Raw genomic sequence first — 14,999 nt, 5'->3', positions numbered from 1 at the left:
GTGTTATATGTACTAGTAGTGAGCAGTGTGCGTGACCTCAGAAATCCACGTACTAAGTCATTAATAGAAAGGGTTGTGAAATGACGCATCCCCTGACTGACCAAGTTATGATCTAGGAATCTATAATAGATAGAAATGGCCTTACATGTGGGTGTTGGTCTACAGTAGACAGACATTGGTCTAATCGATTATGCCAGTCGGCAGCTGAGAACTCCCGCACCACGAGACTATGTAATGTTGTACCTGAAAGTAAGCTAGGGTATAAGCCCTCAGAGTCTCGTATTTCTCAGTTGCCTCGAGGAACGTTAGGGGTCACCTCGCATGAAGTCAAGTTGGTGACTTAAAGTATGAACCCTCCCCCCTCCCCCCGCCCTCCACACTGTAAAAGCATAGGCCACCCTTCCCGCAACAATGAGAGGTGGAAGATTTGTGGCGCAGAATGTGCCAGAGGCGCCTTGTCGTCATTAGTAGGGGTTTTGTCGCGAACCTCTAGCGCAGCTTCCTGGTCATGAATATGTTCAACACATTTTCTTTAAATTTCTGGATCAAAAATATGAGCAGCTGAGTCCTGGGGTGTAAATCAGGTTACATTGAAAAAGATTCAATAAAATAGGTTCGAGCAGCGCCAGAGGTTACCCTATAACTTGAAAAGCAAATTAGATTTTATACGTCTACAATGTCATGTAAATTAACTAGAGGACTTTATAGAAAATACTGTGATACTATATAAAAATAGAAGTACTAATAAAAACTAAGCAATACTAAAAGAATCTGATTATCATGTAAACTTCATAGAAATGGGGATCTTTATTTTGCAACTGATGTACAAGGAGGAAGGTGGTGTGTGGTCTTCAGGATAGGGACAGATTGGGCCACATCCCCTGGTTGTACTACACTACATGATAATACAATGCAGAGGACTCACATTTGGAGACAATACAGTACTAGGATAAGCCACCAGCCACATCAAGGCGTCTCTGCCCCACCCCTTCCCCACTAGGTGTCATTTATTTATGTTTCTATACTGAGAGCCAACTCACCTGGGGCATCACAGGATCCTCCAATATGGCACTACAAGGATCAGCATTCCCTCCAGCTACTGCTCCCATACATACTTCTCAGAACAGTGATACACAGATTGCAAGCTGCACATACTCAATTTATTGGTTTGTATTATACATATCTATGAACTAGGACATTACTATGGGGCATCACATTAACTAGGGCACTACTTTGGGGCATAACATTATGTAGAGCACTACTATGGGGCATCACATTAAGTAGGGCACTACTATGGGGCATAACATTAAGTAGGACACTACTATGGGGCATAATATTAGGACACTACTATGGGGCATAACATTAAGTAGGGCACTACTATGGGGCATAACATTAAGTAGGGCACTACTATGGGGCATAACATTAAGTAGGACACTACTATGGGGCATAACATTAAGTAGGGCACTACTATGGGGCATAACATTAAGTAGGACACTACTATGGGGCATAACATTAAGTAGGACACTACTATGGGGCATAACATTAACTAGGGCACTACTATGGGGCATAACATTAAGTAGGGCACTACTATGGGGCATCACATTAAGTAGGGCATTACTATGGGGCATAACATTAAGTAGGACACTACTATGGGGCATAACATTAAGTAGGACACTACTATGGGGCATAACATTAAGTAGGGCATTACTATGGGGCATAACATTAAGTAGGACACTACTATGGGGCATAACATTAAGTAGGGCACTACTATGGGACATAACATTAAGTAGGGCACTACTATGGGACATAACATTAAGTAGGACACTACTATGGGGCATAACATTAAGTAGGGCACTCCTATGGGGCATAACATTAAGTAGGACACTACTATGGGGCATAACATTAAGTAGGACACTACTATGGGGCATAACATTAAGTAGGGCATTACTATGGGGCATAACATTAAGTAGGACACTACTATGGGGCATAACATTAAGTAGGGCACTACTATGGGACATAACATTAAGTAGGGCACTACTATGGGACATAACATTAAGTAGGACACTACTATGGGGCATAACATTAAGTATGGCACTCCTATGGGGCATAACATTAAGTAGGACACTACTATGGGGCATAACATTAAGTAGGACACTACTATGGGGCATAACATTAAGTAGGACACTACTATGGGGCATAACATTAAGTAGGGCATTACTATGGGGCATAACATTATGTAGAGCACTACTATGGGGCATAACATTAAGTAGGACACTACTATGGGGCATAACATTAACTAGGGCACTACTATGGGGCATAACATTAAGTAGGGCACTCCTATGGGGCATAACATTAAGTAGGACACTACTATGGGGCATAACATTAAGTAGGACACTACTATGGGGCATAACATTAAGTAGGACACTACTATGGGGCATAACATTAAGTAGGGCACTACTATGGGGCATAACATTAAGTAGGGCACTACTATGGGGCATAACATTAAGTAGGGTACTACTATGGGGCATAACATTAAGTAGGGCATTACTATAGGGCATAACATTAAGTAGGGTACTACTGCGGGGCATAACATTAACTAGGGCACTACTATGGGGCATAACATTAAGTAGGGTACTACTGCGGGGCATAACATTAACTAGGGCACTACTATGGGGCATAACATTAAGTAGGGTACTACTGCGGGGCATAACATTAAGTAGGGTACTACTGCGGGGCATAACATTAACTAGGGCACTACTATGGGGCATAACATTAACTAGGGCACTACTATGGGGCATAACATTAAGTAGGGCACTACTATGGGGCATCACATTAAGTAGGGCATTACTATGGGGCATAACATTAAGTAGGACACTACTATGGGGCATAACATTAAGTAGGACACTACTATGGGGCATAACATTAAGTAGGGCATTACTATGGGGCATAACATTAAGTAGGACACTACTATGGGGCATAACATTAAGTAGGACACTACTATGGGGCATAACATTAACTAGGGCACTACTATGGGGCATAACATTAAGTAGGGCACTACTATGGGGCATCACATTAAGTAGGGCATTACTATGGGGCATAACATTAAGTAGGGCACTCCTATGGGGCATAACATTAAGTAGGACACTACTATGGGGCATAACATTAAGTAGGGCACTACTATGGGGCATAACATTAAGTAGGGCACTACTATGGGGCATCACATTAAGTACGGCATTACTATGGGGCATAACATTAAGTAGGGCACTCCTATGGGGCATAACATTAAGTAGGACACTACTATGGGGCATAACATTAAGTAGGGCACTACTATGGGGCATAACATTAAGTAGGACACTACTATGGGGCATAACATTATGTAGAGCACTACTATGGGGCATAACATTAAGTAGGACACTACTATGGGGCATAACATTAAGTAGGGCACTACTATGGGGCATAACATTAAGTAGGGCACTACTATGGGGCATAACATTAAGTAGGGTACTACTATGGGGCATAACATTAAGTAGGGCATTACTATAGGGCATAACATTAAGTAGGGTACTACTGCGGGGCATAACATTAACTAGGGCACTACTATGGGGCATAACATTAAGTAGGGCACTACTATGGGGCATAACATTAACTAGGGCACTACTCTGGGGCATAACATTAAGTAGGCCACTACTATGGGGCATAACATTAAGTAGGGCATTACTATGGGGCATAACATTAACTAGGGCACTACTATGGGGCATAACATTAACTAGGACACTACTATGGGGCATAACATTAAGTAGGCCACTACTATGGGGCATAACATTAAGTAGGCCACTACTATGGGGCATAACATTAAGTAGGCCACTACTATGGGGCATAACATTAACTAGGGCACTACTATGGGGCATAACATTAAGTAGGGCACGACCGCGGGGCATAAAATGAACAACTGCCATGTAGAGAGGTGTCTCTCTTGAAGTATTGGGTTGAGGTCAAAATGCTATGGAACCCACAAAATTCTGGATACGCCTCTGAATTGAAGATCATTTTTGAAACACCAAGAACAGGGCTTGAAGCAAACAGGCAATAATATACTGTAGTCCTACAGAATAGATACTTATTAATAAAACCATTGAAATATTTTTTTTTTCAATGCATCTAGGACTTAACACAGTATATTTATAATAGAAAATCCATGCATAAACTATTCAGCGTAATTGGGTGCTGTTCACTGCAATAAACTCTACTCCATCTGTACTGTATGCCTCATAAAGTAATATTATCCTGCTGGCAGCTGGCATTTGGGTTCCAATGTATAGATTGACAGTGACAGTGTCTTGGTCGACAGTCAATAAGTTGACCCCAAATGATTGACACACAAATGGTCAACACACTTTTTTTTGTGTCTTTCCAATTTTAGCTTCACAGGGGGAGGTGAATGGAGGAATATGCTGGAGCTACTGATGGAAGTGGCAACATGAGAGTAGGAAGGCTAGTCAGATGCCTGGCTGCATAGGGAGAGGAATCAGCAGCAGAAAGAAAGAAGTAATAATGCCACTGTATACTGTAGGTCCTGACCGCTGGGATCCCGGCAGCCGGCAACTTGATTGCCTTCCATCTCAACAGCTGTGATCTCAAAATCGTGACCCAGAAAAAGAGATGTGGACTTGTGGGTAAGAGGGCGAGACCTCACAGCATGCCCCATTTTCATCACTCTTGGGGCGTGACTAACACTCCTGGAGAGGCAAGGCTTCCCCCAGAAACTCTCCCCACACTGCCGGCTCCTCCTCAGTGACCAGAAGCCAGTATCAGACCTTATTATGTAGGGGGTCAATCCAAATAGGTGTGAGTTGGGTTCCTCGAGCCTTTCTCACAGCGACCTCACACTGCCAATTTAATTTGCCGTCCAAACCCGCATTGGTTTTTCAGAGGAAATTCATGTTTTTGTGAGCACCCCCATGAGCGGGTGAAGAGGTCGGGAAAATCTTAATTTTTAAAGGTAAATATTTCGGGACACAGTGCAGAATATCTGGAATAGCCCTCCCTATGAATAGTCATGGGTTTAAAGAGCATAGGACCCGATCTATCAAGCCTTGGAGAGTGATAATTAGCACAGTGATAAACTACCAGCCAACCAGCTCCTAATTGTCATTTTTCAAACCCAGCCTGTGACATGGCAGTTAGGAGCTGATTGGCTGGTGCTTTATCACCGTGAAATGTATCACTTTTCAAGCCTTAGTATATGTCCTCCCATGGTGAGATGTAGATGATTTGGGAAAGGTATGTGGAGGTGTATTAATGGGAGAGGTATTTTTGATCTTGCAAATGAGAGCTAAACTTTTTACAGAATCACATTAAAACACCGCACATCACTTTACAGACATTTTGTGTACCACAAAATGCTGGAAAGACTTTAATATGATAAAAAAAAACACTTGCTAGTTGTCATTTTTCCACTATTAATAATAAATGCAAAAATCACCCATTTGACACCTTTTATGGTCCTGCTATCTTAGTTGTCACTTATTTGGGATCCAGAGCAGTTTCCCACTTTTGGTAGAGAAGCTGTGCAATCTTGCTGTGGGTTCCGTGAATTGGAATTTCTAATTGGATTTTGCATTTCTTGGATGTGTGTATTAACGTGATGTATGGGAGTTTCGTGAAACAGTCTCACACCTAATTGGATTGACCCCTAGGAATTCTAATGGGTAAATATCTGACCCTGGAAACAGCAAACAATTTTATTTGGTCTCATGAGAAAAAAGCCATTTCAGCATATGGCATCAGTATATACTCTCATAACTGGACTAGGAGCTTGTAGCTGTTATTTTATTTATTATTTATTATTACCAGTTATTTATATAGCGCGCACATATTCCGCAGCGCTTTACAGAGAATATTTTTTGGCCATTCACATCAGTCCCTGCCCCAGTGGAGCTTACACTCTATATTCCCTACCACATGTACACACACACACATTCACACTAGGGTTAATTTTGTAGGGAGCCAATTAACCTACCAGTATATTTTTGGATTGTGGGAGGAAACTGGAGTACCCGGAGAAAACCCACGCAAGTACGGGGAGAATATACAAACTCCACACAGTTAGAGCCATGGTGGGAATCGAACCTATGACCTCAGTGCTGTGAGGCAGTAATGCTAACCATTACACCATCTGTACTGCCCACACATAGTACATCACCGATAAATATTAATAGATGGCAAATTAGATAAACTCACCTGTCTGAAGTATCACAAAGACCAATATGGACAGCTGGATCATGTTCCTTCAGTTCTTCATCATATTTCACTCTACTGCCTCTCAGTGACGCTGCGCAGAAACCTCTGAGAGGAAGCAACGAGACAGGAAGCACCATATCCGATATACTGTATCTCCTCTTCTGCTTTATACATACTCTCTGTCAGAGAGGACAGAATACTGAAATACTTATATAAACGTATATATATATATATATATATATATATATATATATACACACACACACAAAAACCAACTGTAGTGCTTATACAGTATCTTAAGTATCCATTATAAATAAGTACACCATTCTCCAACATACATAAGAGGGGCAACCGCAACTCGAACGACTTGCCGTTACAGGGTGTATCTAGAAAAAAAAAACTAACAAAGAGAATGGCGCCTCCTAGAGCATTAAATGTTCTCATCACACAAAGGAGGAAAATAAAAATATACATTTGTGCCAGCCCTGTACCAATAATATATTAAGATTTGTTTGGAAATAGGAGTTATTATGGCACTGAGTGAATAATAGTTTGAATTATTTGTATTGATATTTATTTGTAAACTCAAACAATGAAGATCCATGGAGCTTTAGTAAGTCATAAAACTCACATAGAAACATAGAATGTGACGGCAGATAAGAACCATCTGGCCGATCTAGTCTGCCCCTTTTTTAACCTTTTGGTAACCTCAACCCTATTTGATCCTTAGTTCTTTGTAAGGATACATGTTAATATAGTACAGTAATATCAAAAGACACATTTATTGGATACTGTAGGTATATTATAAATAATGCCTCTATTAGATATTGAAAATATATCTGAAACAATGTATCATTTATATAAGTCCCAGTTGGTTGTGTAGACACTTTGGGAAAATTCAATTAGTCCCCCCCAAATTATGAGCACACAAATTGTGCGGGAAGAAATAGCAATAAAATCGGAAATACCCCAAGTTTTCGGATCCCCCCCCCCCCCCCAATTCTACATTACTACATTTTTATGCGAAAACAGACCTATATGTTTTTGTGATCATGGCCACAAAAATTATGCTGATATTGGGGAATTTTTTTGCCTGTCTCGGAGAGGTGAAAAGTAATCCCAGATGACTGCTGACTTTTGGGGCTAATTGAATAGCCTTTGTGTGTGTGTGTCAATTAGCTATGGTAAATCACCATGGCTAACTGAATTGCCCCTTTTTGCCCTTTTCTTAGACTAAATGCAGTGATCTTCAGAACAGTCAGTGATAGTTCCTAAATGGATATACTCATAGGGTGGTATTCAAATGATATATCACGCCCAATCTCATTTCTAAAGGGATCCCTGTTACTGCGCATATCGCGCCCATAGTAATTAGGTTTAGCTGTGTAAAGGGTTAGGGTGCCCTCGCTACCCCGGGGATAGCCAGCTGAAATGATGATACCATGCCCGGCAGCAGAAACAGAATAGGTGTGGAAGGGGGTGGAAAGAATTGAATACCACCCTTAGGGGGAGATTCAAATGATTGAAAAGTCAGTTGGGAGTCTGTTTTTTTCCTAATAGACAGGAAAAAATAGACACCCAGCCAACATTTCAAACATTTGAATCTCCCCCTTTATGTTGTAACAGAGTTAGAGGCTGAATACAGTAGATAGCATTTTGTGCAACCAGCACTTTTACTGATTAAATAGTCTTGTATGGTATGAGCTGCCTCCCACTCAGTTGATGTGCTTACCAGTAAACTTAAGGTGGCTCCATCCTTTCAGCTGCTGTGGGAAATGTATCCCCTGTTTCCAGTCTTCCTCCTCTCCCAGTTGTGTTGTCCCAGGGATTACTGGTCTGGCATTTTCATGAGGAGTATTCTCCACTGGTTAATGAATCTTTTACCATCAGGTTCACATCACACTGAGGGAAATTCCTTACAGTAGGAGTAATCCTTTTAATAGAGGCGGTAGCTTCTTCCTACTAACGCGTTTCACCTGTGTGTCTCATCAGAGATAGGGGGGGATTCTAGTTGACCTGGTTAAATCTTCTGGTTAGTTTAGCACCCTGCGCCACAATTGGTTAGATGGAAATGTCTTTGTTGGGAACTTAGGTCTCATATTTTCACTGTTACATAAACCGTGCAAAATGTTAGTTTTTATTAAGTGATGATAGATCGTGGTAAATATAAAGAATTATTTCTTCTATTTATATTAGCTGCCATAAAACAGCATTAACCCAATATTTCATAAATGCTGTTTGCTACAAACTATCTATAATAGCATTACTTGCGACACCCATTTACATATTTGGTATCATTACATAGACGACATTCTATTCATATGTAATTGCGCTGCAGATGCTCTCCAGGATATCTGTCCATACTTAAACAACAACAATAATGTAAACATACAAAAAACTTTTTATCATAGTAACAAACTTTTTTAGATCTTACCATTTACACCAAGGATAGTAACATAGTAACATAGTATCTAAGGTTGAAAAAAGCCAATTGTCCATCGAGTTCAACCTATTTGTGGTCTCCTATGCACAATTATTTTGTATAAAATTTTGACCGAAGTTGATGACTGCCGTTACGTTTTACCCTTCTTTTTTGTAATAACCATAGTGCGTGACTATGCCCTGTAACCCTGGATATCCTTATCCATTAGGAATGTATCTAACCCATTCTTAAAGGTGTTGACTGAGTCGGCCATTACAACTCCCTCAGGCAGGGAATTCCAAACACGTATCGTCCTTACCGTAAAAAAAGTCTTTACGCCGTATTGTGCGGAATCTCCTCTCCTCTAACCTGAGCAAGTCCACGAGTTCTCTGTGTTGATCTAACCAAAAACAGGTCCTGCGCAAGATCTGTATATTGTCCCCTTATATATTTGTAAATATTGATCATGTCCCCTCTTAATCTCCTCTTTTCCAGTGCCTAGTCTTGCAAGCCTTTCCTCGTATTCCAGCGTCTCCATACCCTTAATTAGTTTGGTCGCCTGCCTTTGAACCTTTTCTAGCTCCAGGATATCCTTTTTGTAGTATGGTGCCCAGAATTGTACACAGTATTCAAGGTGTGGCCTCACAAGTGATTTATATAAACGGGAGTATAATACTCTCGTCCCTAGCATCAATTCCCCATTTTATGCATGCTAATATCTTATTAGCCTTCTTTGCTGCAGTCCTACTTTGGGTACTACTGCTTAGTTTGCTATCTATGAGGACACCTAAGTCCTTTTCCAGTACAGAATCCCCTAATTTTATCCCATTTAGTAGGTAGGTGTTATTTTTGTTCTTGTTACCACAGTGCATTACCTTACAATTGTCTGTATTGAAGCACATTCTCCATTTCACTGCCCAAGCTTCTAATTTAATGAAATCATTCTGAAGCGACTCAGCATCCCCCTCCGCATTTATAACTTTGCACAATTTGGTATCATCTGCAAAAATTGACACCATGCTCTCTAGACCTTCTGTTAGGTCGTTAATGAAAATATTGACCAATAACGGTCCTAATACTGAGCCTTGCAGCACACCACTTAGCACTTCAGTCCAAGTTGAAAAAGATCCATTAACCACAACGCGCTGCTCCCTATTATCTAATCAGTTTTTGACCCAAGTGCATATTGTGCTTCCTAGCCCTGATTCTTGTAGCTTGTAGATAAGTCTCATGTGTGGTACAGTGTCGAATGCTTTGGCAAAATCTAAAAAGATTACATCTACCTCTTTACCCTGATCTAGGTTTGCGCTTACTGTTTCATAAAATGCCAAGTAAGTTGGTTTGACAGGATCTGTCCTTCATAAACCCATGTTGATTCCTTTTAATGACCTTATTGACTTCAAGGAACTTCTGAATACTATCTCTTAGAATACCTTCCAATACTTTCCCCACTATAGATGTAAGACTAACTGGTCTATAATTACCTGGTTCAGCTTTACTTCCCTTTTTTTAATATAGGCACTACTTCCGCTATACGCCAGTCTTTGGGAACCATACCTGATATTACTGAATCCTTAAAGATTAAAAATAGCGGTTTTGCAAGTTCACAGTGAAGCTCCATTTGAACCCTTGGATGAATACCATTGGGACCTGGTGATTTATTAATCTTTAAATGTTTTAATCGGTCACAGACTACTTCCTTGCTTAAATAAGTACCTATCGGTGGGATATTCTCATTATTGAGATTATGTGTTAGTCCCTGAATTGGGTCCTCTCTTGTAAATACTGTTGAAAAAAAATCATTTAGTGTGTCCGCTATGTCATTATCATTTTTGCTTAAGACTCCCAACTTGTCTTTTGTGTGAATAAGCCCCAAAGCCACATCAAGGCATCTCTGTATATTTGGGGTACCTAGCGCCACACCCTGCACCTAGATATAGCACTAGGGACCCCAAATATACAGAGACGCCTTGATGCAGCTTTGGGGCTTATTAACACATTTGTGCAAATATGTGTAACCAAGATCTCTGAATTCTAATATTATGTGGGATTTAAATCTGGTTACTGTTATCATTCAGGTTGCTGGGGGAAACAATGCCTCTCTTTTTTTCTTGCTTAGTATTCTACAAACCATGATAGATATCAAGTCTACAGATGCTAATATTTTTTTAAATGTGTTGAATAGTGTAATTATATACTAACAGGCAGTAAGCACCATGCAAAGTGGCTGAATGAAGTACAGAAAAGGGAACTAAATCCACACAGATGGTAAGTTGGCATTGTGGAGAAATGTGCATCATTATACAGTATTATAATTTTGTGTTGGATGTTACACATTTGGAAACTATTTGATTTTGCATATATTGTTATCTAATCTTGACATTTAAATTGTTTACCCACTGTGTTCTTCATTATATATTTATATTTGAATCTGTTTGTATATATTTGTGCAATTATCTATACTAGCCATACCCTGAGGTTACACTGGCATTTATTTTATGAATAATAATCCTACATTTATTATATATATATTTGCTTTCTAATTCGGTAAAAAAATAACTGTATATAGATCATGTATTAATATTTAGGCTGTGATGACAGTAGCTATTACTGCGTGAGAAGTGACAGTGGGTCTCATCGCTGTAGAAGCTGGCGCTTGGTGACGGGCGCCAAGACTCCGAATAGTAACATCACCTGTATTCTGTCCATAATGCTAGTTGTCAGGGGAATCACACAAGGGTCCCATTATATGTACTATATTATAATAATGTTCTATTGTTACCATCACAGTATTTGTCTATGTGAATATTTGAGCTGAAACATTTAAAAACCTCTATGAAGACCTGGTTTGTGTCCTGTCTTCTTATATACTTAAATAATCCCTATTAGTGATAAGCCGTATCTACCTAGAGCTAAGATCATGGGGGCATCTTACTAGCAGCAAGTACAGTAAAGGGAAAGGCGGCTGCTATACGTGAAGACTACTAGTGGGTCTAAGTGTCTTATCACTTACCACAAATAAGTAACAATAACCGTATAGCATTAATACACCCTCTGATATAACTTTGATGCACTGATGATGTCTGCAACGAGGATGCCGTGTATCACTCGCTAAGCGGAACTAATTACGTATATCCTGGGTAATAAATATAAACATAACTCACCTGTATTAGACCCTGTACAGTATGAGCTTCATAGATCCCTTGATCATTCAACGGGAGATGAATCAAACGTTCAGGAGCGATAATGTGGACAAGTTGCTCATAGTGACCGAACTGCCATTTATCTAGCACAGACTATGAGCTGACTGGTTGCTTTGGGCAACTTCCCCACTTTATGAGATAAAAGACAAGGTATCACCTGGCGCCAATTAAATAATTAAACCAGTTTGCCTGCAGCTTTCCACTACAACAGGGAGCAATCAACCCTTTTGTGATAATAAAAAAAAAAAAAAAAAGATGAATAGAAAGCGCTGGCAAAACAGCAATACATTTAAAAAACTTTTCTTTATTTTTATTTCATTTTTCATATAAAATATCAATATAAAGAGAGAATTTTTTAATCAATCTCAATTGGTCAGAGTTTACAGTAATCTTTGTAATGGTCTTTACATCCCACATATCTCCTCCAGTATTACTCCAATACTCCCTGCTCACAAAGCATAGTTTCACACAGTTTAACACAGATTATACATACGATGTTTCCCCTTAATGCATGAGACACTTTACATCTATCAAAAAAGTCCTTATATACAATGCTGTGCATATATATATAATATTTTTTCTTTCTTTATAAAGGAATCTTTCAAGACAGATCATTTGTATCCAGTTATGTCCCTTTTCCACTAGCTTAAAAAACCTGTGTTTTTGCACAGGGGCGCGCATCGACCTGGGTTTTTTGTTGGTGGAAACGGCTCACAACCAAAATATACGGGTTGAGTGACCCTGGAATCCTACCCAGCTATCAGGGTTAAACACGGGAATGACCCGGATAACTGTGCAGTGGAAACAGTCATTACCCGTGTTTTCAGACCCGAGTAACGCTCTGAGACACTGATTGGTGCTTCTGGGACACAGGGAGATGATGTCATCCCTGGGAGACACACTGGGGACATGCCGGCATCGCAACAGCTTCCAAACGGCACTCTCCTCTTTTTCAAATAATGGCAACGAGAACTAGCCCTCTCCGCAAAGAATTGCGCCCTCCTCCTCCAGCGCAGCAGTAGGTAGTACAGGGTGAGAAGCAGCAGCAAGCTGTCTGTAGCAGAATAAAACAGCACAAAAAACTGCAAACAGTCTGCAACTCCAGGCTAGACACAGCTACTGCATCGGTCTGCATTGCTGCAATGCTGGGAGCAGGCCACACCCCTCCCGTTGGTTTCTTTTTGTGACTTCATCTTGTTGACCAAGAAAAAAAGTCAATTTTTAATTACATCAGTAGGCTTTTACAGCGCTTACCCAGGTTCAGTGGAAACAAATCTGACCAGGGAATAATCCGGGTCCGACATGGGTTGGAGCCGGACTAAAAATCCCTTCACCTGTGCTGGTCACACTTCCTTTATAACACCCATCAGCGTCACCGTCATCAGATCATCCAGGTTTAGCAATAATATAACCAGATGGGAAGAAAGCCAGACAAATGATATTACCCCTGGTCTGATGCCCTGGCAGGCAGGGTGACAGCTCCTCTATCTACACCAGGTACCGCTCTCTCTCTCTCCATGACACCTGATAATAATAATAATAATAATAATAATAATTGTGGTTGAAGTGGGCCGCTATGCAACGGTATGGCATACCGGCACATCGCCATTGTCCCTGGTTTAAAATAAATAAATAGCAGTGTGCAGACTTGAAGGCGGGGGAATGAGCAGTAGGAGGAGGGGGAGTGCCCAGCCTATTGGCATTAGTGGTCCTGCCACCATTGTCACCATGGAGCCTGCTGGGCACCCATCTGTGGTGCACCCAGTTTACACCGTCACCGCTGTAGCCCACCAGGGTCCCATGTGTGGTGCGCCCGCTTCCTGCACTCGGCGCTGCTGCGGGGTGGGGGGTGAGTGCACAGATTGATGTCGATGAGCAGTAGCACATCCACACCTGTCCTGGCGTAATGTGTGTATGGGGCTGTACCTGGCATAATGTGTGTATGGGGCTGTACCTGGCATAATGAGTGTATGGGGCTGTACCTGGCGTAGTGTGTAAGAGGCTGTACCTGACATAATGTGTGTATGGGGCTGTATCTGACATAATGTGTGTATGGGGCTGTACCTGGCATAATGTGTGTATGGGGCTGTACCTGGCATAATGTGTGTATGGGGCTGTACCTGGCATAATGTGTGTATGGGGCTATACCTGGTGTAATGTGTGTATGGGGCTGTACCTGGCGTAGTGTGTAAGAGGCTGTACCTGACATAATGTGTGTATGGGGCTGTACCTGGCGTAGTGTGCAAGAGGCTGTACCTGACATAATGTGTGTATGGGGCTGTACCTGGCGTAGTGTGCAAGAGGCTGTACCTGACATAATGTGTGTAAGGGGCTGTACCTGGCATAATGTGTGTAAGAGGCTGTACCTGGCATAATGTGTGTAAGGCTGAGACCTGTGTGGATATTTGCTGACCAGCACCACCATTGCATCACCATCTACAGTCAGGACCCTACATCCTTTGGCTTCCGTGAACCAGGACTCCATATTGGCTTGCCATTGCCCATCACGCATATAGGAGAATCCACTCATTGGAACACGGAGCCTCCAGTGGACCCCAATAATTGTCATCGTTGCTATACGAACTTGCACCTATGGGAACCTCTCCAAACGGAACACAGACTGGGTAAACCACATCTAATTGAATGAACTATCATACATCTGGTCCGTATTTATGACTGTATACATGCTGGTTTTAAACGTGCCAATTGGTGCTCTGCATATTAGTTGGTGTCAGTACTAATTAGGTCTCAAAGTCCACCTATACTCAAGAAGTGAGACATAGAACACAAGTAAATTTGTTTTAGACTGAATGTTTTTATTTTGTTTAAGCTATTTTAACAATATTAAAAGTATATATTTACATAGATCATACTGTGTCAAAGAGCGCTGTATACGTTTTTTTCCTCTCTTGTTCTTTAAAGGGTTTGACTACCCCTTATTATTCAGCTGCTAGGATTAGCCACCCATCACAGCGCCTGCATATATACTTGGTGTATGGGGCTGTACCTGGCATAATGTGTGTATGGGTCTGTACCTGGCATAATGTGTGTAAGAGGCTGTACCTGGCATAATGTTTGTATGGGGCTGTACCTGGCATAATGTGTGTATGGGGCTGTACCTGGCATAATGTGTG

At 41.1% G+C, this 14,999-nt stretch overlaps 1 protein-coding gene across 3 annotated transcripts in view; it reads right to left on the bottom strand.

The window, feature by feature from the left end:
- Window positions 1-11,937, bottom strand: part of LOC134980220 (SLAM family member 9-like) — a 58,173-nt gene extending 46,236 nt beyond the window's left edge. For 2 of the 3 annotated variants that reach the window (XM_063946938.1, XM_063946940.1), the window contains exons 1-3: window positions 11,827-11,937; window positions 7,973-8,346; window positions 6,241-6,419 (exon numbers count right to left, since the gene is read on the bottom strand). In XM_063946938.1, coding sequence (XP_063803008.1) covers window positions 6,241-6,283 — 43 coding nt within the window. In that variant the 5' untranslated portion in view covers window positions 6,284-6,419; window positions 7,973-8,346; window positions 11,827-11,937. The remainder of the gene's footprint in view (window positions 1-6,240; window positions 6,420-7,972; window positions 8,347-11,826) is intronic. The other variant, XM_063946939.1, reaches the window with a different exon arrangement.
- Between the last annotated feature and the right edge of the window lie 3,062 nt (window positions 11,938-14,999).

The sequence above is a fragment of the Pseudophryne corroboree genome, chromosome 12 (genome assembly GCF_028390025.1).
Source record: "Pseudophryne corroboree isolate aPseCor3 chromosome 12, aPseCor3.hap2, whole genome shotgun sequence".
In the NCBI taxonomy this organism is placed as follows: Eukaryota; Metazoa; Chordata; class Amphibia; order Anura; family Myobatrachidae; genus Pseudophryne; species Pseudophryne corroboree.
This window is presented reverse-complemented; position numbering and strand designations above follow the sequence as displayed.